The 25,806-nt window shown below is 49.7% G+C and overlaps 1 protein-coding gene and 1 non-coding gene across 12 annotated transcripts in view; one reads left to right on the top strand and one right to left on the bottom strand.

The window, feature by feature from the left end:
- LOC122365046 (protein farnesyltransferase subunit beta-like) overlaps positions 1-25,806 on the bottom strand; it is a 44,367-nt gene that overhangs the window by 3,002 nt on the left and 15,559 nt on the right. Inside the window, exons 1-5 of one of the 11 annotated variants that reach the window (XM_043335934.1) lie at positions 13,198-13,240; positions 2,757-3,013; positions 2,413-2,556; positions 663-901; positions 92-262 (exon numbers count right to left, since the gene is read on the bottom strand). In XM_043335934.1, coding sequence (XP_043191869.1) covers positions 92-262; positions 663-901; positions 2,413-2,556; positions 2,757-2,897 — 695 coding nt within the window. In that variant the 5' untranslated portion in view covers positions 2,898-3,013; positions 13,198-13,240. Of the gene's footprint in view, positions 1-91; positions 263-662; positions 902-2,412; positions 2,557-2,756; positions 3,014-6,421; positions 6,462-6,733; positions 6,748-7,775; positions 7,825-13,197; positions 13,241-25,806 lie in introns of those variants that run through there. The other 10 variants (XM_043335932.1, XM_043335935.1, XM_043335929.1 and 7 more) reach the window with 10 other exon arrangements.
- Positions 21,536-21,643, top strand: LOC122365051. Its single transcript, XR_006253665.1, has one exon. It is a non-coding gene; the product is annotated as a U6 spliceosomal RNA (small nuclear RNA).

The following is a 25,806-nucleotide window of genomic DNA, read 5'->3' as shown; positions in this document are numbered from 1 at the left end:
AGCATCGCTGTCCCCCTCCGCCGCCCGCCAGGCGCCTATTGCCCTCCGCTAGGCCCCGCGGACCGCCGCCGGGCCCCTCCCCGCAACTCACCTGGAGAGCCACTCGGCCGTCTTCTCGAACAGGGCGTCCTCATAGACGTTGGTGAGCCGCGCGACGGCGGCGGCGCAGTAGGCGCCGCGGATGTCCACCTCGCCGTCGTCGTGCATCGAGAACGAGCCGTCGCTGTTGAGGCAGCGCCGCAGGAACCGGCGCAGGCCGGGCCTGGCAGGTCAGAGGGGGACTGAGGCACGGCGTGGAGCTGCTCGGGATCGGTGGCAGTCCGGTTGCTGCACGTAGGTGAAGGCTCGCTGGGCGAAGGCATTTTCGGAAATAACAGAAATGGTGCACTGCGGAACAATAGCAAAATACAACAATTAGCAAAAACTGGGTGCATGCTTACCATAGATATGACTTGAGTCATACCTTAGCACCTTTTCAACCTTCGCCACTGATAATCCTCATCAATATCAATGCAGCATTCTCACATGCAAATGCAACCCACTGGTGTAGCCTGGATTAGATCCGTCTTACTACAGAGGCAGTGGTCAGTGGTCACCCATACTACAGATCACCAGCCATCGGCCCCGCCCCGTGCCTGCATCGCGGCACCGGTCGCCCTCACCTGTCTATCACCTGGTAGGCGGCCTCGGTGCCCAGGCTGGCCAGCGCGCTGACGGCCGCGTACGTGGCGGCCAGATGGGGCAGCTGGCCGGGCCCGCCGCCGAAGCCGCCCTCGGCCGACTGACAGCGCGCCAGGAAGGCGGTTACCGTGTCCACCTGTTCAACGGGCAGCGTGTGGCCGAGCACGTCGAGCGCGTGCAGGATCCAGTAGCAGAGCCACGGCCGACTGGCGTCCAGGCACTGCCGGCGGAGAGAGAGGTACACCAGTGTCAGCAGCGACACCCGCGCGCAGCTCAGCAGTGGCGGGACTCGCCCAGCGGTGGCGGGACACCAGGGATACTAAAGAGCTCCCTATTCAGCGCTAATGTTAGCACTATCCCAAATGTGAGTCACTTTGATATAGATCTGTATGTCCGGATTAAAAGTTAAAATATTCAGAGCAGCAAAGAGTAAAAAGCTACACTTGCAAAGATATTAGCAAGCAAAAATAATAGCAAAACAATAAGAGCTACAAAGTCGTCTTGTCTGCTAGATGATGGACCTAAAGGCACCCAGAGGTCAGAGAAGTTACCTATGGATAATGGATGAGAGGGTGACGCGTGGTAACAATCTGGTTCAAGCAATCTGGTTCTGGTTGTCTACACTGATCAGTGATCAATCACCCAGTTACCACTAGCAGCAGTGGTCACCAGAGCGGCAGTGGACCTCTAAGTAACAAAAACCATTAAGTTAAGTTGACCAAATGTGTGTTTACGGAGCGAGCGAAGCGAGCGTAGTCTTTCCTTAGAAACGGAAATTTCTGAGTATGAGCGGCCGGCCGTGCGGACGCTTTTGCGAGGCTTATATCTCAGCAACCACTTGACCGATTTACATGTGGTAATTTTCGTAGGGTAGCTTCATTCCTTCTACAAAGTATTGGACTATTCCCGATGCATGTGGGTGACCCCTTATGCACGTGCCACGTGTAAAACAAAGAGGTGTCAGTTTGGTAATAATTGCAATAGCTCGGTAGCTACTGGGCCGATTGCTCTGAAAGTTGGCATGTAGGTAGGCACCCACTAGCAGGGCTGCGGAGTCGGAGTCGGAGTCGGAGTCGGAGTCGGTCGGAGTCGACAGTTGTGACCGGAGTCGGAGTCGGAGTCGATTTTAGAAACCCGAGCCGGAGTCGGAGTCGGAGTCACCGAAAATCTGTCGACTCCGCAGCCCTGCTAGGTCTGCGGAGTCGGAGTCGGGAGTTGGAGTCGGTCGGAGTCGACAATTCTGCCCGGAGTCGGAGTCGGAGTCGGAGCTGGTTTTTTAAAGCCGGAGTCGGAGTCGGAGTCGGAGTCGCCGAAAATCCAGCGACTCCGCAGCCCTGCCCACTAGGCAATGCATATCCATGTGCCACAGTTGGGGTGCTGCTGCACGTGCGCACCTGCAGGGGTCGATTCCAGATCTCGAGAACGGCTCGACCGATTGCGCTCAAATTTGGTACACAGTTAGGGACCGGTTAGTAGAGTACCGTGCAAAAGTCAGTCGGGACCCATTTTGCACGTGCACACGTGCAGGGTGCCGCTTCCAGATCTCGAGAACGGCTGGGCTGATTGTGCTCAAATTTGGCACGTCGCTAGAGACCGGTTAGTAGGGTGCCGTGCACAAGTCAGTTAGAGGTAACCCTCGCAATTTCGCACGTGCAAGGCCCACCCTCTCGCTCGCTCCGTTGGTCGCCCCAAAAGGCGTTATACCTACTGGTGCCATGATGTGCATCTTACCTCATAGTTGCCAGAAAGGTAAGACAGAGATCGACACAGCAGCTCAATGTGGTGCTCCCTTGCTAACTTTGGAAGCTCTGGATCCACAGAAGCCCGATCAAAAAACTTTGACAAGCATTCCTCTATGGTGTCTTCCACTTTTTTCTGAAAATGATCCATCAAACTTTGTGAGCATGTCAACAAATCAAATGTCAATTGTCAAGACAGTGCAATTACATGTTAACTGTCCCACCCATCTCAATACAACTATGAATATGCAAACCAGTTATTCATCATTTTGAGCACATGAATCATAGTCCAATGAAGTCAGCTCAACTTATCTATATGATAAAGGAGTCACCCACCTGATTCATGGAAGTGTCAGTAGGAACACCTTCATCATCCAGCCTATATTGCTTGATGTCATCCAGGCTTAGGTATCTCGAGTTGTCGGGCACATTTTCAGCAGAAGTCTGAGCATCATCCAGCTGCTCTGCTTTATCCATGACTGTAGCTCCAAATGTTGACAATCTACTGGAGTGATAACTGAGAAAATATATTACAAAACAAGTGTTTTGCTTTCAAATGGATACTTTATGTCTCATAGCTTGTATTGCAGACACTGTAACAGAAATTGATGAATATACTCTAGCAACTCACCTGGTCAACTCAAACTGGTAGGTTTCCAACCTCAGCCATAGGAATTGGACAGGTAGATGAGAAATGAGATGAGATAATAGCAGGTGAGCAATGCCTATACAAATCAATGCTTTTCAATTAAGCTTCATAGTATTTAATACCAGTACCCTTCATCTAGAAAATGTCAAGCATTCCATGACAGTAACTGATCTAAAACAGAGTAATTATAGCTTGAGACATTCTTCTCAGTAATCATGTAATGCTATAGCCTATAAGGCTTTAAGAAAGACACCTCATCAAAATGCACAGCGCTAACTTCCAAGCAATATAATTTGAAATTTCTAAGAAATACTTGTGGTTTACTCCATGCCATAAATAATGCCATCCCAAAAATCAACATAGCAAACTGAGCCTGCGACTTAGTCATATCGTTTCGCCTATTCTCGCCCACGACCAACTCTACAGTGGACGTGGAACCCAACCAGGTGAGTCAACCAGGGCCCTTTATCTATTTTTTATTTTTGTTGGGTTAGGCCCTTTCCGTCTGACAAGACCATTGCAGAGCCGGAAGGATGATAGGAATTAGGGGGAGACATTGGTCTGGGCAGACACCCTAGAGAGTCGCCGGGGCTGAGCCCGTCCGAATGGACAGGCCGACCAGCCCCCCAAGCACTCTCTGCACCCGGCTACGGGGTGCGCTCCCTCGGGAGCAGCGGTGCCGCTCCAAGGGAGCAGCCCGCATGAGGGAGCGCCTGTCAGCCCGGAGTGGGGTTGCGGCGTGGAGGAGAAGGGTTTCTGTATCCTGAGGATAGAAGCACGGAACGGTGACCAGGGCCCTGTTCGGTCGCTGTTTTTATATCAGCGTGCTGTCGGTTTTCCCCATATATGGAAGTTATTGCTGGTGCTTTTTGGCCTCTCATTGGTCTAACGAATAGACCACTTGAATTCGACCATTGAGGAGCCAAGAAGCAGCAGCATGCTCGCAGCCTGCTGATAAATAAACGGGGGGCGAACACCAGACTGGAAAAAAATACACGTTATCCCGAATATGTCCGGCGTAGTGGTGGGATTGCGCCGAAAATTTAAGCGCACGTCCGGCGTAACTTCGCATGCGCCGAATTGGGCGCATGGCGGCGGCGGAATTTTTTGGCGCATGGCGACTGCATAATTTATTGACGAAAGACAGTCACTAAATTTAGTTGGCACGCTGGTCACTCTAGCAGCAGATTCGCCCTGCGGGCTGCTCTGGAGGGGTTTTGGGACGAGACATCCCCGTCCCGGCCGTCGCGTGCTCGAACTGGCAAGCCGCCCTGAGTACTCAGAGGAGGAGTGGCCGCCCAGGTGAGGCCTCAACCCTCGGCGTGGAGATGGGTGTGGATTCCTTGTTGAACATCGCCGAGCGTCGTTAAAGGAAACAGTCCACTTTCCTGAAATCAGTATTTTGCTATTGATTTATGATTTTTTATGCTCAAAATAATCATGAAATAAAATAAAACCTTTTTGTAAAAACAATTATTTTCTTTATTTTAATATAGGGCGAACTATATTCTATGTAAAATAATGTTTGACGCGGAAGCTTATTACGCATTGACCAATCATATTGCGTAGCTCAAACCTACGAATACTGCATTGGCTGTAAGCAGCACGCTGATTGGCTGACGATGACGTGGCTGCATTCCTGTGCAAGGCACGCATTCCTCTACAAGGCACTCTTTTCGGAACGAGAAATGGAATTTCTTCGTCTAGGGTGATCGTTGAGCCGTAAAAGCTCCTGATTTGTGCTAGTCTCAGCTCAAGCTACGAAACTGCTATTCCAGCTCAAAACCCCATGTTAAAAGTGAACTATTTCCTTTAAGTAACACTGCAGTGGGTTCCTGCCCACTACGGTATTGAGAGGAATGAGAGCGCAGACGACCTGGTGAAACAAGCAGCCGGCCTGCCCTCAAACGCCCGCTCGCTGACCAGGGTGGTTCATTGTGCGGCCTCGCATCTATGGTGCGACAACTGGTCCGAGTCACTACTCAAGCCCCTCCTCGGGAGCACGCAGCCGCTCCCTATCCCCGGACAGTACGAGAGGACCGAGAGGACGCCGTTTCGGTGCACCAGATGAGGGCGGCCGGCGGGCAACTGGGACCCCTCACTCCAGTACGTGCACCGAATCGGCTCCATCCACTCCGCGGCGTGCCAGGAGTGCCCAGACAAGCGCGGTGCCCCGCGGCGCTCTGCGCCGTGTGCCGAGAAGAGGTTGATGTGCCGCAGCACGTGCTGCTGCACGTCGGCAGTCGCTGGCTCCCACCAGCCTCGAACACACCGCTCCGCCGATTTTTGTGGCCCCGGGACTTCCAGCTCCGACCTTGTTTCACGGCACGACGCTATCTTGAGCGAAGCGTATTGAGATATTGGGTCTCGGTGGAATTAAAAACTTATTCGGACGCTCAAACATGGGAGAGCGTTCAAGGTCCCGGAACGCTCTGTCTGGTTGATATAGCCTTGATCGGTAGATGAGCAGTGAGCACATGTGCTTTATATAAAAGTGGCTTAATTTTGGCACAAAAAAGGCACCCAATTTTCGGCGCCAATCATGCAGAAATTTCAGCGCAACATCGCTTGCGCTGAATTTCGGCGCAAGAGGGTTTCAAGGGCGTCTGGCGTAGCATATGGACATTTTCCAGTCTGGGGCGAACAGAGCTCAGGTGAGTTGCACTGATAGTTGCATAGGCGCAAGGTGTCGTATTGGCCAGTGATTCCCAATACTGATACATGAAACATGAGGCCCATGCCAGAGATAGAATATGAGTCTGTTCCAGCGCCTCCAGTAGAAATTCTTGACTGGAGGCTCTACCAGAGGTTTCACTGGAGGCGCTGGAACGCAATCTGGAGATTTCTGGAGATTGGCATCACAGATACCCAAAGAATGACGATTGTTCTCTCTTGAAACGCAAAATTTGTTTTCAATTTTATTAAGAAAGATAAACAAAATTATAGCAATGTAATTTTCTTTACATTCAAGTTGTAAAATAATCAGTCAAAAGTCCTTTGTTTACATTCGTGATTGTCACATGTGCGCCATAATTGTAGACCAGAGCCTCCAGAGAAATTTGGACCTCCCAACTCTCTGGAGGCTACTGGAGGTTTCTGGAGCTTTGGCAAGAGCTTTCTGGAGCTTTCTGGAGCTTTCTGGAGGCGCTGGAACGCTCTCTGGAGGATTCTAGAGCTTTCTGGAGGTTTCTGGAGGCGCTGGAACAGGCCCTATAGTTTAACTGTTCTGGCTCACAAAAGATTCAGCACCACTACACTGGGTGAACATTAGAATAAGCATATATCCATAAGAGGCACTCAATCTTTTCTTATGTGAGCTGGAACACAAACAATGATGAATGAGCACACTGACGTCATGGATGAAGTATTCCTGGATAGGACACTCCCTAGCCCTGTTCAAGTGTTCTGCGGCCGCCGCGGCTCCCGCGGCCGGGAGGCGGAGCCTAATATCGGTTAGGTTGAACACCCTCGCGGCTGCGGCCGCTGCGGCCGGCGACGAGAATGGCACGGTTGTTTTGAAAGGAGATGCTGATCAAAATTTTGTGTGTAATGGCTTTATAATGGCTTTATTACTTCAATTAGTACCTTTTTGAAGCAAGTATTCCTTAACAACATAATAAAATCAACCGAAACAAAGAGCGAAATCCGCAATGTTTTGTCTCACGCGCGCAGTTCATGTCGAAGTTTCCCTGCGGTCGCTCCCGAGCGACCGCGGGAGCCGCAGGAAGAGCTACGCATTACCCAGAATGCTGCTCTCGCCTGATTGGCCGCCAGCTAAGCTCCGCCTTTTTGGCCGCGGGAGCCGCGGCGGCCGCAGACACTTGAACAGGGCCCCTATTCCCCAACGCTAGCGCCGGCGACCAAGCGGCCGCCCTGGTGGCGGAGCTCCGAAACATCGGCGGCGAGTGCGCCGGCGGCCGCCGCACCGGCTTGCGTGCTAAAAACGTGGTAATGGAGGGCGAAATTAGCGGACTTTAGCTCATAAGACACAATTTCAGACACTTTAAACATAATTTTTAGTCCTTTCTTATAATTATTATGGCTCCATTTAGTCACTATCACATACGGAATCATTACCTGATGCCCATAAACTGAGCCGGTATTCTTGACTTGCCGATGCAATTTATCATCAAATATCATCGTTCCTCGGCAGTCAAACAAGTTCCTATTGATGATTTAATACAAATATCAACTTATTTTCATGTTATCGCATAAAACTTAACTTTATTCTAACATTGGCTCTTCGGCTGTAATCACGAACCCTCACTTGTCAGCAGAATTTAAGCAACTTCTTAAATCGAAACTGGGAAAAGAATATTTCCATGACATTCCTCAATTCCTGTTCTACCAGGTTCACAAAAATTTTCATCAAAATCGGTTATAGGTAAGTAATAAACGACAAAAGTATACCAAAAGACACGCTCCGCCCATAGCCTGCAATGCTAAAATGGCGCCAGCGCCCTCGCCGTCGGGAAATCCGCCGCCGCCGCCGGGTGGTCGGAAAATCGGCGGAGTGTCCCATCCAGGAATACCTAATCCATGCTGACGTTTACATTATCATTTATTTTCTAAGTAGGTACGCCTCTCCCTGATTGATCTAGCTTCCTTTTATCAGGGCAAACCAAGAGGAAAACTATAAAAAATGTGACATATAAATCAGCATATTAGATGAAACATAAAATGAGGTAACAGAGCAAACTGCATACCAGAAATCCACCCACCATCAGCACCATTTATGAAACAATTTCGAAATGCATAAAGGTAGTGGCAGGGAGACACCGGTTGGTCACGTGACTCGGAAACAAAAATCAGCTGATAGAGTGGCGGAATCACCTTAATCAAACACGAATAATTCCGGACGATAGAGCGGCAGTATAGGAGTTTTATTTACAACAGGTAATCATTGCAATGTATTATCATTCTATGACCAAGAAACGTTCATAAATCATATATTTCTTCGATGATTACTGCCGCAACCGACGCGCATATATTGTAGCCAGCGCATAAAGCTGTGCTTTGCGATATTATATGTAATGAAACGGCCAATACTAATAATTTGTAACAAAGCTCGAAAAAAGATGGCATTCTATCTTGCTTCAACCTTCTACTTACGCTTTTATAATAACGACAGCGACACCATACGGCCTATCCACGCTATGCAACTCCATGGCGTGTCCGGCCGCACTCTGCCGAGTGTGCCGAGATCAGAGGGGACCATCCGCGGCAAGTCCAGCTGCACTGCCCGGTACCTGGGAGGGCGACGCCTAGCCCCGCTCTGGCCGCTCGCTTCCGCGCACAACTAAGCTACCTGGCTAGGCCTGTGGGAGGGGAGGGAGAAAACCAACAACAGTCTGATGAGCCAATGGAGTCTGTGAGCCGCGCCAATCAGCGCCCTTCCGCGCGCAGACGGGAGCTAGAGCTTTTCATCTCCTTTCCTGTTTTCGCTGGTCCGCCAGTCACCAGCATCGTTCCGTGCTCTCCATCTTGGCCGATTCGGCCGTGTGCGTCAGCAACAACAGTGAGAGAGAGAGAGAGAGGGGGGAGAGGGAGAGGGAGAGAGAGAGAGAGAGAGAGAGAGAGAGAGAGAGAGAGAGAGAGAGAGAGAGAGAGAGAGAGAGAGTCTCGGATCACGCCAGGCAGCCACATGGGTATCTATTGTTTATTTATTTTCCAGTGATCGCAAGCGTTTTTGTTTGGAACCGGGTGTGATCAGTATTTGACGCATTTCTGTGATCTGTATGATAAAACTGAAAAATAGTGAAATATATTCACTTTAATTCACATATCGCTTTTGATTCATGGTACGGCTGCTTGATTTTGCCACAACATACATACACAGCCGATCTCGGCATGTTTCTGTTCCAGAACAGCAGCTGCAGTGGACACCAAAAATGCATTCATGTTCTGACAACTTACTCCAAAGATACAAATATTTCACGACGAACTGCTAAGTTCCAAAGAAAGTATTTTCTCGCTCACAGATGCTCAACAAGAAGCGCGCGATTGATTGCAACTAGCACGCTCACGATTTCTAAAATAGCGCTGGCCCAAACCTGCCCCTTAATCCAAATATAATATCTTAATTCCAGCCTCTGTCCTATTTATTATTTATTAGCGCACCGAGAGTGAATGATACCACGGCATAGCCGTCATATTACAGAGCACAAATTGCGAAACGACGTTCGAGACCCGTATCGGCGTATTCTTTACAGATCCGGGTGTCTCGCTTTCACTCTCAATCAACCCTGACACACCATCAACCGAGCCACGTCGGCTCCGACCATCTTGATCCCCGCACTGAAATCTGATGGCCCAGCCCGTCATTTCATCCTATCCGTCAGCGCGCACTACACCCGAGCTCAGCCTAAAGTGCACTGTGCGGCCTTCTTCCGATGACGCCTCTTAGCATGGCGCTTGACTTGCACCTGGATGCATAGAGCCTCTTGTTCGTGTACGGCCGTTATCATTTCAGGAGTCGGATGGTCTCGGCGGTGGCGGCGCTGGTCACCGTGGAGCCGTTGGAAGACACAGTCAGCTTGAGCATCCGCGACCAGTGATCTGTAAAGCAGCGAGTCGCGGCACGTCAAGACGACCGTCACGTTTCAATCACGAAGGCTGTAATAGAAGTCACGGCGGCCGTCATATGCAAGCCGCGGCGACCATCACATAGCAGTCACGGTGACCGTCACAGGTCACGACGGTCGTCAAATACCACTACGAGCCACGGCGACCACGACTCATAGCTCATAACGTTTCCTGTCGCACACTCAGCTAGCATTAGCCTGTACACACATTTCTCACTCGAGAAATCGAAACCCGAACCTGAGACCCATCATATGTCACGACACTTGCAGCGGCACCTGCATTAGCAGACATCCCATCCCGGCAACGCAAAAAGTTCCCCCGAGCCACCCACCTTAGGACGCGGCGACGGGTCACACAATGCCATTACGTCACTGACCTAGTGACGTGGTGGGACACAGCCTGACCTGTGGATGCGTTGGACTGGTTCACACAGTTACTGACCTGGAGATGATGTGATGGTTTCTGGACAATGTGGCTGGATACACGCGCCACGTGGCTGGCCATCACAATGCTGCTTCCTGCAGGTGACGTTCTACAGCTGGATCGAACCACTGTCTCCTGAACCACCGCCGGCAATGAACCTGGTGGAAGATAACATGGTCAGAACTCAGAATCCACAAAGCATACCTACAATAGAAACGACAAAGCCAGCCACATGAACACAATGGCAGAATGTTATGCTAAGCTTATCATGTTTCCAAGACTTTTAGTTTCATCGACACATAAGACTGCAATTGTCTACGTTAAACTCATCATATATCTAACAAAGTACTGACTTCCTGAGAAAACACAGAACTTGTTTAATTATCAAGCAGCCTTTGTATGCGCATTCCGCACACATTGAGCAGACGGTGGATGAGGTGATGACGGTGATTGAGCTCTGTGGAAAAGAGGAAGGAACTGAAGTCCATTTTATGGTAGAGTGTACCAAGCTAACAGAAGAAAGACAATGAAACCTAGCTCTACTGGGGCCATACGTGGAAGAACCCAACGAGGTAATGAAAGCATTCCTCTTTAACGACAACAGAAAAGAGATGGAGTAGAACAAGGATGGACTCTACCAGCTCTGGAGGCTGAGGAGAAAACTGGTGACAGAGGCGGGTGACGAGGAAAGGGCTTAACCAACATCCTAAGGCCTAAGCTTATCCTACTAATACCCTCCCACCCGACCTGTGTTATAGGGCTATCGATGCAAAGGTGACAGCCCAACCACATCATCAGCATCAGCAACAGTCCTGTGACACTCACCACACCCCGCTATGCTATGGCCATACTCCTGGGGAGCTTAACGGGCTTCCCACATGGAGTAGTTGTCTGTACAACCCGGAGCAGGATTGACCTTCGGGAGAGGTGGCCAGAGGGGCAGGGCATGTATTTCATGATCGCTACACAAATATACTTTTATAATGATATAATATTTAAATAACTAATCCTCGTCAGCCTTTGTTGGTTAATTTTCACAGCATCATTTATTTCTGATAATTCATTTTCTAACTCTCATTGCTGCAAGTTCCAAAGGCACCTACCTCAATGGCCATCCCAAGCAGGGGGTTGATACGCAGAGGAGAAAAAGAGGATGGAATCGAGAGGGAGAACACCATGGAAGCGCGCAAAGAGAGAGCGGATCCACAAAATGAATCTAGGTATGAGGTTTATGAAGACTAGCGGTAGGCTACATACTTTGTAGGATTGGTAATTAATAAATGACAAATCAATAAAAACAAACAATGTACGCCTTGCAGCTTGCAACAAACTCTGCCCTGGTTATTTGCATCTCAACTTAACCATAGAACAAAACTTAAAGACAAAATCACCCAACCTGGCACAGGTAACCCCTCACGATAAAAATCAAAAATGTTTACCATAATACCATGGGCACGGTGTGACTAAAAATATATAAAACCTTGCCTAATACCACCAAATCCGACAATAAAATCAACAAAATACACACAAACCAAGGCTATATAAACCACAAACCAAAATAAAACTGAAGAGTGTTCTCAATTAGCAAATGAAACGCCGTTAGACCAATCAAATGCGAGCACTGGCGTTTGCTAGCGACAACAGTACAGAAAACTGTGCGCAACTATGGGTGATAATCATGGTCTGCAGTTTTCAACACCGAATTTCGTAAATGCCAGAGGTCATCATGTTTTACGACTTATATCAGCAAATAGACAATTAAATTTTGTTTATTATACATCTTGAAATAGACACCGCCATAGGCTTGTTTTTTTGTAATATTTCGTCAATTGTCGTAGTGTAACCTTCAGCAGCATGAATGGTAATTCATTCTAGACCAAAAAAATATACTTAAAAGCTTCTAAATTGCAATAAAATATCCATATTTTGAAAGAAAATTAAATTTTGATTTTGATAAAGACCTTCTGAAAGCAAATACCTGACAGTTTGACCAAACAGCAATGATTTCGTTCAGAAATGCTGGGTTCTCAAAAATCTAAGTTCGAGACTCGGAAGTAATTTGTCAAAATGCCAGAGGTCATAGAGCTTGAAGCTTTCTGATTTCTAATAGTGTAAGCAATTTCCTAAATTTTGGTAAATGTTTTAGACACCGCCATAGGCCAGTTTTTGAAAAATATTACGTTTAGTGGAACAGAGTACTAAGTACACCAATGGCGGCTGTGTATTCAACATCGTATAAATACAGTTCTTAACATTTAAAAGGCAACATAATGCACAGATTCTGAAAGATAAATTAATTTTGATATTTTTTGACCATATTTAGAACCCCACATCACTGATATTAATCGATAATTTGTGGTAGAACAATGGCAGGTCCGGTAGGCTGAGAAGTTCAGGACCATGCTGATTTTGTAATTCAAGGAAACAATTTTTTGCCCATAATATTACTTTTTCATTTTTGATTTTAATTTTTAAAAGTAGAAAAAGAATGTTGTCCCTGACAAACCCCTAAAAGCTTAGAATCATTATTTTCGAAATGGCGGAGTTGGTCAAAAATTTATTTTCGTTGTTACTTTACAGATTTTAATGAGCTGCGCTCTCTGTACATTAATTAAAAATATATATCTAAATAATTAAACATATTGAAATCTGTGGCTTTAACCCGGTTTACATAGGGTTTGTTGCAAGCTTATATCTCCGTCCGTGATGTTGCAAAAGATGCCAATGGTGCTTAACAATTTATAAAATGATCCCCTCTAAATACTTGAAGACCACTGCAGCGAAATTATCGCCAAATTAACGAGCTAGAGCCTCGTCAAATATGCTATGTAAACCGGGTTATAGTTTTCTTTTTTGGACTGAAAAGGTCAGCTGAAAATAGTGGTCAAAATACCTTAGTGTTGAAGCGGCAAACCGGTTGTACCTAGTTCTCTATATACCGTGGGTAGTGGTTTCGTCCTGTTCTTTCTGCATCTGCAACTGTTAGCGTTGGGCTGCATCGATCACTGCTTCTCCACATTTCGGCACTATACGGTGTCAAAATCTTTATGGGACTTCATTTCATTAGAAAATAAAATTAATAGCACCGAAAAGCAACACATTTAAACGGAGAACGAGTACTTTTATAATTTTAAATTGCAGATATTTGCAACCATACGCAGTTATTGATGATGGATAATGAACTCAAAAATGTTAAGAACTCAAATATGACGCTAGTGTTACAAATAAGACATGATCAAGGCGCATGTTTATTAATCCCACCCAAAAATGACAAACAAGGCCTCTGATTGGTCAGTTTTGCCTGACAGATGCAAAATATTTGTCAGCCATAGAAATGTAACGGAAGTTAGCAGGGATTCAGCAGGGATCGACGGCCCCTACGATTTCGCTGAATTTTGGTGGAGAGGTGCAGAATGGTGCCCTCTATCGAAAATCCTAGTGCCAAAATGCGGGGAATCCATCACGGGGGAGCCACAAATCCCAAAAAAACAGTATGCCCTCAGGGCACAATCGACGAACTTTGAAAACCCTACTTCTAGCAGTCAAAACAGTTAAAAATGCACGTCATTCGAAAGAGGACAAAATTTTACGTACAACGGTACCAATTATAGGGGTCTAGCGCCCCCTGAACCGAACAAAACAGCTTCAAATATATGGGCCCGGGAGTATGCCCTCGGGGCATAAATAAACGTTTTCAACAATTTCAGGCCTATAACTTCGACAAAATCCAGCAATATGCACATCATTGGAAAGAGCGTAATTTCCCAAACAAAAAACCCAAGATCGATGGGGCCCACCTGGGGCCCCATCGAAAAATGAGAGTGCTGTGCAAATTTTGAAGAAAATCGTAGGGGCCGCCCCATTGGGCCCAAAATTTCAATTGGGTCCCGTGGGCCCCAGGTGGGCCCCATCGAAAAATGTTACTTGGTTTTTTTGTTTGGGAAATTACGCTTCTTCCAATGATGTGCATATTGCCGGGGTTCGTTGCGAAATTAGGGGCAATACTTAGAAAGGGTCTCTTTGGGGCCCTCTTTGGGCCCCTTCCTCTGGATTCCCCGGTAGGTTTCTTCAGCCAGATTGAAGAGGGGGACCAGGAGAGTGTCTGTGCAAATTTTGAAGAAAATCATAGGGGCCGCCCCATTGGGCCCAAAATTTCAATTGGGTCCCGTGGGCCCCATCGGGTTAAAATATTATTTTTTCATCAACATCATGTTTTCGATCAATATCGATCATTTTCGGATGCTTCAATTCTAAGTTCCAACTTCAGGCCACAAAACAAACTACCATACAAACAACGCGCAGATTAAAGCTGGCTTCTTCTTGTATTTGTATTTGTATTCACATTTAAAGGCCGTGTTACACTGCCGAATTTTGGCCACGACCCTGTCGCCGAATCACGTCGTGTAGGAAATCGGCGAACAGTTGACCGACAGAGGCGAACAGTTCGCCGACAGAGCCCGATTTGCAGAAAACGGGTGGGGCCCCCCTAATCGTGCGCGGATGGAAGCTGATCCATGTTTCGGCGAACATCGCGAATGAATGGCGAATCTGTTGCGAATAGTCGGCGATGCCTTGGCAACAAGTCGACGCACGCAGCGACATGTCGGCGGCGACTCGGCGACTGTTTGGCGATCATGTTCGTTTATTATAAATTCGGCTAACGGCCACGAAATTTTCATTTTCATGAAATATTCGTGGCGGTCGTGACGAGCCGTAAAAGTCACGCGATGGACACCGACTGGTCTGCGAAATGCCAAGACCGTGGAAGAAAGATCCCGAATCGGTCCGCGACAAAGGATGACTTGCATATTCGTGCACATTCGTGTACCAAAATTCGGCAGTGTAACAAGGGCTTAAGAGCGATCCACATACGATGTGCGTGGCGATTACTGCTCAGAATCCGTATCCGCGGTTGCTAATCTAATCATTCAATACATTTGCACATTCACTCACATCAAAACAAGGACAAAACACTCTCAGGACAGCCTCATCGCTCTTACCCACCCCCATCCTATTGGTCAGCGACGATGTGCTGATTCATCGTCCACGATTGCGGCTTTAACAGCGCGGGCGAAGCGGGCGGGAGGCAGCTGCGACAGGTGAGGTGGCAGGCTGTTCAGCAGAGCTGCAGCTCGATAGCCAAACCGCCGCTTGCCCGTTTCCAGCCGCGGACGGGGAAGATGGAAGAGGTGATCTTGCCTGGATGGTCTCTCGCGGATAGCGCTATTAGCGACGAACAGGGCTGCTAGTTGCTCGGGTTCTCGGCGCTGTATGACCTTGTGTGCCATGACAAGGGTGTGGAAATCGGACATACCGCGCGGGGACAACCAACCGAGTTTTGTTCGCAGGTCGGAGACATGGTCAAATTTACGGCGGCCGAAAATAACTCTAGCGGCGAAGTTAAGAATTTTTTGGAGTCGATCGAAATTTTTTTGGGACGGCCATTACCATAAACTGAAAGGCAGTACTGGATACGCGATACGAGTGCCGTCACGAGCGTTCGAATGATGCCATCTGGGAGACAGTGGCGCGCATGTGAAAGACCAATCAACAGTCCCGTACACCGGCGGCAGAGTTCAGAGACGTGTGCGTCCCATGACATAGTGCTGTCGAAAGTGACGCCAAGGTTCCCGACCTGTGCGCACGGTTGCAACGCTGCGTCGCGGAATGGTACTCTAAAGTCTGGTAATTTACGTAGATTTTGACGACTGCCAAATACAATAAGCTGCGTTTTGCTTGCGTTCACTTTGAGGGCGTTAGCGCAAAACCAGTCGCTGAGAGACGCGAGCGAGTCCTCCATGCGCGAGATGAGAACTTCGAGGTCCCGAGCTGGACCGCTAACCAATACTTGAGTGTCATCGGCATACTGAAACACTTTTGCGTCGCCCGCGTATAGCGATAAGTTGTTAGAGAAAATGGTGAAAAGAAGCGGCCCTAACGCAGAGCCCTGGAAGACACCCATGGCATTAGAAAGAGGCCTAGACAGCACTCTACGTCCGGATACATCTTTCAAAGACACGCTCTGAGTGTGTCCATGTAGATAAGAGGCGAACCAGGAAATTTCAATGCCGTGTAACATCAGTTTTTGCATCAGAAGATCGTGGTCAATCACGTCAAAACATTTACTGAGATCTAGAAGGCATAGCATTGACAAATCCCCCTATCAGTGGCGGCCAGGATGTGTTCAGTGACGGACAGCAACGCGGTTTCCGTGGAGTGCCGGGGGCGGAAGCCGTGCTGGGAGGATGCCAGAAGGTGATTATGGGAGAGGTAGGCGTAGAGCTGCTGATGGACAATGCGTTCAACTACTTTCATGATTACAGGAACTAGGGAAATGGGTCGAAAGTTTGCGGGGTCTGAAGGGTTACCGGACTTGAACAGAGGGTGAACTATGGAATGTTTCCATGAATCGGGGATGTCAGATTGGATTAAGCAGGTATTGATAATATGCAAGATGACACCACCAATAGCGGGGAATCCGAATTTCAGCATGCGGACACAGACGTTGTCGGAGCCGCAGGCACTCGAGTTACGCATGCTGAAAATAATCCGCTCGAGCTCCCCCAGTGTTATCTCACGAAGTTGAAAACTGCATGCGCCGACACGGGTGAGACGCACATCCAAATCGGTGGGAGTGTTTTGGGCTCGGATCTCGTCAGCGACACGAGGACCGACAGATACAAAAAAATGAATTTAAATCATCGGCAGATAGATCGGGCTAGACATTTGGCCCGTCCTTCTTCGCGGCTACCACTGACCTGATGCATTGCCAAACTTTGTTGGGGCCCCGCTCCCCAATTTCCCTCCGTATCTCTATTCGCCTGTCTCGACGCACTGCCGCCCGGACTGAGCGGTTTAGGTCTCTATATTCGCTCGAGTTGCGGCCTAGATGGCGAAGCGCAGCGCGACGTTGAGACATGAGGTTACGGGTGGCGGCGGAGACGGGAGGAGCGGTCGGGTTACGAATAGACACACGCTTGATTGGGGCATGGACATCAAAAACAGGTACGAAGAACGACAAGTAAGCATGCCAATTGTCACTGACGGTTTCGGCAGAGAAAACATAATCCCAGTCGACATCGAGTAAGTCGTGATACAGTGCAGGGTGATCTAGGCGCTTAAAAGAGCGAGATGAGATAACAGCGGGCTTTTGACGCACTTTCGGCACATTGACAGTGACGTCGATGATTTTGTGGGGACTGAAATGACAATAATTAACGCTGGTGTCACACACAAGTTCGCGATTGTTAACAATACATACATCCAATAGAGAGCCGGAGGTAAAAGTTGGATTTGTTACTAATTGATCTAAAGAGTAATTCGATAAGAAGCTGATCAAATGTTGCGACGCGCAGAAACTCGGCCCCTTCAATAGGTCACAGTTGCGGTCTCCGCAGAGAACGAACGGAACTCTGGGGTAATCGATGAGAACCCGCTGCAGCTGGGCCTCGAGGTCCGTGAAGTCGGCGAGCAGGGCAGCCTCAGAGTGTCGGGGTGGCCGATAAAGGGAGCAGATGATTATCTGTTGGCCCTTGTCCAGCTTCAGCAGCGCCCACTGCGACTCCAGCTTGCTCTCGGAGCTCCCGCTGCCGGGGATCTTTAGTGTCATTGACGTCAAACTGTTTTTAGTGATGATGGCTACGCCGCCATAACCGCAGCCATCTGGGCGGTCCACACGACTGAGCGAGTAGCCAGGAATGACCAGGAGGCGTTTCGGGGTAGACGGACGTAGCCAGGTCTCGGAAAGCACCATTAAGTCGTAGTTGCGACGAGCGAGTTCGCAGGTCAGCTCTTGAAGTTTGGGTTTGATACTTTGAATGTTTAGGGCGCCGATCAGTAATTTGGGCGGTTCGGACGGCCGGCTGGACTGAGTCCTCGATGCGGGGCGGGGTCCACATGCCGCTTCCGCAGGGCTGGGGGGGGGGGCGTGACCGATTATGACGGCGGATGAGATAGGCAGGAAGACTGCGTCGGATAGTCTCGGCTACTTCACGAGTGGTGTCGTTGCTTAGTCGGTCACGCACCGCCATCAGATGTGCCCGGTCGTATGCACGTCTGGCAGATTCAGCAGTGTGATCGTCCCGTCGGTGGTCGTTGGCCGGTGTTTGGCACTCTACACGGCGAGACCCGTTCGGGGCCCCAGTGCCGGAAGCAGTCAGCTGTCCGCTGCTCCCATGTCCCCTCGCACGCCGAGCGCGCCGGCCCGCGCGACGGCCGCGCCGAGCGGGCCGCCGGGGCAGGGGGGAAGGGTCGGCCGGGTTCGTTTAGCCGGCTACCGGCGTCTCAGACGCCGGCCGGTCCCGGTAGGGGTTGGCCCAGGTGGCACCAGGTGGCAGCACTTCTTTTCGAAAATCAGTGCCTATCTTTCCAAAATCGTGATTTTCTCGCTGAAGAGTGAAATCGGCTTCACCGTTGTCAAAAATAGCAGAATCGTTGCCATTTTTGGCACGTATGACAAAAATAGCACGTGCTAAAAATGACGATAGACCAAACCTCCCCCGACTGATATGGAAATATCATGCATGTTCGTATATATGCTATCATATGTAAACGAGCATATATGCTCGACCTCGTACCTGGCTGCCCTAAACTTAACAATTTCTGCGGAGCGGAGGTGGTCCCCTCACCGCTGCACGTGCGCTTGCTGACAGCATGACATCGGACACATTGCTGTGTCAGACAGCAAGCGCACGTGCAGCGGCCAGGTGACCACCTCCGCTCCGCAGAAATTGGAAGGTTTAGGGCAGCCAGGTACGAGGTCGAGCATATGTGCTCGTTTACATATGCTAGCATATCTCAGCTTCTAGACATCCGATCGAAACGGGACAAAAACTTTTCGATCTCAAACTTCTTGCCTGATATGGACCAACGCGACGCGAAGCGAGCCAGGTATCCAGGATATCTTGTATTATAACTACCAGACAGCCTAATTACCGAAGCGAATCTTTTCAATATAACGGAAAAATATGAGCATGAGCGGCCCGGCCTGTAACGGCTGTTTTACACGTAGCAAGCTTGGCGGCCGCCGGCGATCGCAACAGTTGTCGACAACCGAGGAAGTTCTAGCGACCGGGATCAGTCGCCGGCAACACTGCGATTGCAGATATTAGCTAACTGCCAAACAGTCGCCAAGGCGTGACGTAACAAGTGTTCCGGCCAATCATGAAAGAGTTGCCGGCGTTGCCGAGAATGTTGATTTCCCCCCCCCCCCCCCCAACATTTATGAGTCGCTGACAACTGCTTTAGCTCCATTGAATCGTTAATATGCGTCAAATGACACCTCTGACATGGATCTTTTGTTTATTTGACTCTCGCCGCACCTAGAGCCATTGATGAAAAATAAGTTGCAAAAAGGGCCCACCCTACTAAGCAGTCGACAGGTACGGCCCTCCAGGTATTAAGTGGTTGGTTGCCAACATCACAATAATCGATCTGCATTGATGAATACGTCTAATGGCTGTTGAAAACCATTGCCGAAATGTGTGCACGAACTTTTTTCTCATTTCTATTGAGTCATTTTACAGGAGTGTCTCTGTCATTTAAAGCTATTACACCAAAAGCACATAGGCTAACCAACCACTCTTTTGCTGGAGGGCCGTAGGGGAGGACCGTACAAGAGTACGCACCTAATGCATTTTGTTGTCTCACGCCGTTCGGTTTTGGTTTACGGCTACGATCAGTATATTCCGATAAAGCCTGATCATTTGTCCACAAACTGTCATGACCACAGCGGCCTACGTCCAATTTAAAGCGTGACCGTAAGCAATTTTCTAACACCCTGCATTTGCGTACTCTTGCCCGATAGGCAGTACAAGAGTACGCACTTCGTGCGGGTGGGGTACGCACTACGTGTATGCATTCCTACTCGCTGGAATCAATGCATTCATGCAAGTAATTAAACTATTGTTATCTTTATTGCCGCAGCCACTAAAACGGTCACTCTTAACAGAGTCGAGGCGCCCCGCTGTGGTCGTGCAAATGCCCCCTGGTCTACCAGAAACAGTGATGCTCTTCGTGGTTTCCCCAACTGCTCGGCGTCCCCCCGAGTGTCATCCACCTTGTTGGCCAATCCCGTGAATCTGCTGAGGGGTTGCGCGCCTGATGCACTAAGTTGATTAATGCAACACAACCACGCACTCGGAAAACTGCGTACTCTTGTCCGCCACGGCAATGCGTACTCATGGCCGACACATACGGTAGACACAAAGCGGGCTGAGAGCTGGCGCCACAGTCGTCGCGTAAACAATTGGGACTTGACACACACACCAGATTCCCCGTGGTATCTTGATTGGAAAAAAATGAAAATTCTATTGCCGCTCCCTGAGGAAGGTCACACCTTTTCCTGCACCCCAAAAAGTCTAAAAGCGATGTGAAAAACACGTCTAAGCCTCTAAAAAAGACAAGTGAACCCGTAGCGCGCCCACCTTCCACCATCGAAGCCGCGTGAGAGACAGCTTCCTTAGGACTCGAGATGACGCTGATGAGGCGTTGCTAAGCAACCGAAACAGCTGCTGCGTACTCTTGTCGCCTGCGTCCTCTTACCCACCCTTACCCTACATACACAGGCGGTTCAACAGTCAACGGGTTCAGCAGACTGGCAGGAGGTCTGACATCCGAGACAAGTTTACTGCCACCATTCAAGGCTCCCCCAGGCTCCCCAGTCATGTTACACAATACACATCAATTGCTCGCGACACAGCAATACCGCTCGTCCACAGCCGCTCCTCTGACCAGAGTTCCTCCGACAGGCTCTGCTCACCACCTCTTCGGGTCAGGTCAACAAACATGTTTTCGAGCCGTTCGATGCGAGTCACCGGCTGCCACGGACACGTGGCCGACATGACTGTCGGCAGCCGAGGAGCGACCCCGAACAGCAACGTTTTCACACAGCAGCATCGGTAGCGATGGCGCCACTGCACTATTCAGATAACACCAGTCAGCTTACCCTCGTGCGCCTTGCGTAGATGGAGCCACAGTGTCGGTTAGATGGCGCCACATATTCAGCTACAACTAACCAACTCATGTAACGATCAAGTCATATCAAGTCTGACATTATGCATTTTATTTATGAATTATGTCTTTGAAAGTAGCTTCTCTAATATCCTGACCTATAGGTAACACTAAAGAACAATTTCAGTAGCATACAATTCCATTGGTAAGATACTACATCTACCGGTTAGTTCGACCTTCGTATACCAGAGGGCCATGTCTTCAACGGTCGCTGGTAGTTTTTACAAACACCATATTTGTAATTTGTAGCTAAAATAGCAGGTCAATGATAAAAAACCTATTCACATTTAGTAAGGTTAGCATCATAGATTTTATAATGTACTCTTTGAGACTGCTATCTATTGCGATAGCATATGTGGGCTTAAAAGAACACCAGCAGTTCCAAAACTCGACAGATGTACCAACAACACAAGTACTATAAATACCACATCCTGTTCTCGACGCCGATGTACCTGCTACGGCAGTACATATACTAAAATTGGAACGATACAGAGAAGATTAGCATGGCCCCTGCGTCAAGGATGACACGCACAATCGTGAAGCGTTCCACTTTTTCATATTGAGGCATTTTCTATGAAAACTATTCTTTATTGTTCTTAAGTTATGGCATTTAAGAATGGCACCATTCATTAAACACGAGGAAAGTTGTCGAGGCACAAAGCGGGCAGTGTGTTATGGCTAGGGTAAGGTAGGGTAGGGTAAGATAGGGTGGGTAAAGTGTGTAGAGCAGTTAAGTGTACGTGGGGTAATGTGGGTAGGGATTAGGAAAGTATATAAGTGTAGGTAGGAACTAGGGCAGTGTTAGTAGAGTAGTGTTGGTAGTGTTGAAAGGGGAGGATAGGGGAGCGTGGGTAGTTGTGTGGTGTAGTAGTGTATGCTAGGTGAGCTGGTTAGGGTAGTGTGGGTAGGGTAGAGTTAAGCAGGGCAGGGTAGTACGGGTAGGTAGGCTAGGATAGTACGACCATGGTAGGTTAAGATAGAGAAGGGTAGTGTCGTGAGGGGAGGGGAGGATAGGGTACTGTGGTGCCGGGCAGGGTAGTGTACGTGGGATAGGGTGGTGTAGGATAGGTTAAGGTGGGGGTAGGGTACTGTGGATAGGGGTAGGAAAGTGGGTATGGTAGTGTGGGCCGGTAGGGTACTGCAGACAGGATAGAGTATTGTGGGTAGGATAGGGTCGTGTAGGCAATGTGGGTAAGGTGGGGTAGAGTAGAGCTAGGGTAGCGTGCGTGGGGTAGGGTAGGGCAGGGTAGTGTGGGCAGGGTACAGTAGTGTATGGTGTGGGTAGGGTATGATAGTGTGGTACAGGGGTAGGGAAGTGTGGGTAGGGTAGGGTAGTGTGGGATAGGGATAGTGAAATGTGTGTAGGGTAGGGTAAGGTGGAAGGGTAGGGTGGGCTAGGGTAGGGTAGGGTAGGGTAGGTTAGCGTAGGGTAGGGAAGGGTAGGGTAGGGTAGGGTAGGTTAGCGTAGGGTAGGGAAGGGTAGGGTAGACTAAGGTAGGGCAGTGTAAGTAAGGTACGGTAGGGCAGGGTCGTGTGGGTAAGGTAGGGCAGGTGAGATAGGGTAGGATAGGGTTTTGCTGTGTAGTGTCGGTAGGATTGGGTAGGGTAGTGTAAGAAGGGTAGTATAAAGAAGTGTGGGTAGGGTAAGGTAGGGTAGAGTAGGTAGGGCAAGGCAGGGTAAGGTACTAAGGTAGAGTAGAGCAGGGTAGTGAGCGTGGGATGGTATAGGGAAGGGTAGGTAGGGTAGGATGGGGTAGGGTAGTGTACATACTGGGGTAGGGTAGGATGGAGTTCGCTTGTGTAGAGGCAGGATGATGCGGGTAGGGGTAGTGTGGTTTGGGTAGGGTTGAGCATGGTTGCACGACTAGCATACAGGATGCGGACGATGAATAAGGACATTACAAAAAACATCAAACTCTTACGAAACTGAATGCACTGACTTCCAAAGTTTCGCACACTTTCAGCGTTCCATGTCCACATCTTGTTTCACTCAATGAATCTCCCTCCCAAACTTCACGACACCTTTGATTAGATTGCAGAACCGCATGCAGGCACCGGCCACCATGGTGACCTTCAGAGAGGCCTTGGTGCTGTGGTGGCGTTCGTTGACTTCCGCTCAGCTCTCAAACACCCCATAGAAGGTAACAGCAGCCAGCAGGTATAGTTGAGCTAGGCCAGGGAGCTAGGAGGCCAAGTGTTCTTTGGCCAGAACTCCACTCCAGCCATGCTTGAATTTTGTTAGGGTTGTTCGCTGGTACTCCGTCTCGCTGGAAGACGTAGTGACGGATTCCAGCAACGCCCTCCATCCATGACCAGACCACTGTGTCTACATAAAGGTGCGCATCAGCATTGACCATCAAGCTCTCCTCCAAGAAGAATACGGCATGACTTCAACCCGTTGGAGGATGACTAAGAGCAGCAGAACAGTGGCTGGAAGCTTCGCTAACATTCCTGGAACTTCTTCAGCTTACACAATACACATCCAATAATGATACTTTCTCCTGTTCACGTTCTGATCCATGTCAGAAATTCTTCTGATCAGAGATCTGATGAATTGCGTTCTGAGGGTGCCTCAGCCTGCACTGAGTGCACAGCAGCCTGACTGCGTTGTCTCTTTGGTATCATCATCTTCATCATCTTCATCTTTGGTATCTTCTCTCTTTGGTATCACCATCCATGAATTGATACCTCTCGAGTGCATAGGACTTGTACCTGACATCTCCATGAACTCACGGGCTGAACGGTCTTCTCATCCACATCCAACTCGCCAGACACCACATTGACTAGCCAGGATCTTCATCAATCGCGTTTTGAAGCCGCTCGACGAACTCGGAAATTCCATCATGATGGAATCCCACCTCCTCTTGTGGGTCTTTCTTTGAACAGAAACTTCATGGATCTCTACACCCGCCGCCCTTACATCAAACTCTATCCGAGAGCACCGGCTCCTGGACAACTTGTTGAACTCCGCTACCTCGCTAGCGGTCCTCCCGGCGCGGGCCCAACGCCAGTACGAGAGAAGAGGTTAAACGTTTGTTATCAGCGACAACGGTTATATTTGTCAAGAACGGCCAACACAGACAACCACGCGTGGCCCGGGCGCAGGTCCGAATGATCAGCTAACTGCTACAGCCCGCCGCCCTGCGGCCACAACGCTGACCACCAGTTGTGGTAGCACCCTCCAGGTGGCAGGGGCGGCCGGGGCCGTATTCACAGCACGGCTAGTGCTGGTGTGACCATTTCTTCTTTGCGTCTTCCTAGGATGATCTTTAGAACATGTAGCACAAAATACATGACAACAAACAAAAGCAGCACAGGGCTGATCAGGACGAAAACGATAAAAGAACAGCAACTGCTATGCGGTGTGTTAATCCGGAGCACATTCCGACCAGATGGCATACCTATACCTACAGTACGGGCCGGCACTAAACAGAGACAGCAGCTCAGAACGTGTCGGTGATAGCGAACAAACACATGATACACGAAAGTAACGAACGGAAACGCACGGAAACGCTCATTGAGGCGTACCTAAAACTAACGAATGTCGACAATAAAATCATCGAAACGGCTCGGCAGCCGAGTACGGCGGGGTTCACGGCGCGAGGCGGGCGGTGAAGGGGGAAGAGCAGCCTGACTGGGAGTCGTGCTGCCAGATATCTCCTCGGGCACAGGGAGAGACTGCTCCGGAGAGGCGGGGAGGGGGTCCTCGTCATCTGACGAGGTGGAGGGGGGCGCGGGAGCGACGAACGGTCCGACGGCTGGCGGAACAGCGTAACACTCAGCCAAACGAAACTTATACAGTTTTGACCGCAGTTGCGCACCGGCAAACCGACGCGCCTGACACCAGTCGCCGTCCACACAGGTCACCAGGTATCGGGACCGGGCGCGGACCTTATCACGATCGCCGGCATGATAAACCAGGGTGCCCGGTGAGATAGTGGAGCTCGGCACGCGGCGGTGGGTACGGCTTTTCGAGACACAGTCGTACGGGTGGTTCTGCAGCCGAGAGGAGTTCTGCTGAGCGATCAGCTCACGGTCTGACGTGCTGAGGGCAGCATGGGTGTATTGCTCACGAGAAAACATCTTTTCCAGGGCAGACAAGCCTCCGCTGCGCAGACGGGAGTTCAACCGTGAAGTAGCGATGGCCAAGGTGGAGGTAGAGACGGGTCCGCCCTCGGGACTGATGCGTTTCAGCTCTCCGCGTAGCTCGCCAATGGCGTGTTCAGCACAGGGATTTTTGTTGGGATTGTGGGGGCGACCGACGTCCAGAGTGATACCCGCCTGCTTCAGGGCGTCACTGGAGGCAAGAGCGACAAAGCCAGGGGCTGGGTCAACGCGCACAGTGACAGGAGGGCCGTCAACAGCGCGCACGGCCACGCACAGAGAGATCAAGGCTGCCTCGAGGCTGACAGCACGCTCATCAGGGACCAGACAGGTCAGAGTGTAAGAGGTCACAGTCTCACGAACTAACAAAATCAACTGACGGTCGTGGTGGAGCACATCGGCAGCGTACGATACGCCGACAGCAGCGGGGGAAGAGGTAGAGCTCTCTACGAGAGGGGGAGGGAGACGCTTTAGAGCGGCACAGGTGTGGCAGCCGCTGTACAGGGTCACCAGATGAGCGTCCAGGTCGAGAGCGAAAAAATACCGCGAGAACAGCTGTTTGAGCTGGTGCTGCGATGGGTGATGGAATTTCAAATGGAGGGCGCACAGAAGGCC

This window comes from Amphibalanus amphitrite, unplaced genomic scaffold (genome assembly GCF_019059575.1).
Source record: "Amphibalanus amphitrite isolate SeventyFive unplaced genomic scaffold, NRLGWU_Aamphi_draft 000712F_arrow, whole genome shotgun sequence".
Taxonomy (NCBI): Eukaryota; Metazoa; Arthropoda; class Thecostraca; order Balanomorpha; family Balanidae; genus Amphibalanus; species Amphibalanus amphitrite.
Note: the sequence above shows the minus strand (reverse complement) of the source record. Positions and strands in the feature narration are given on the sequence as shown.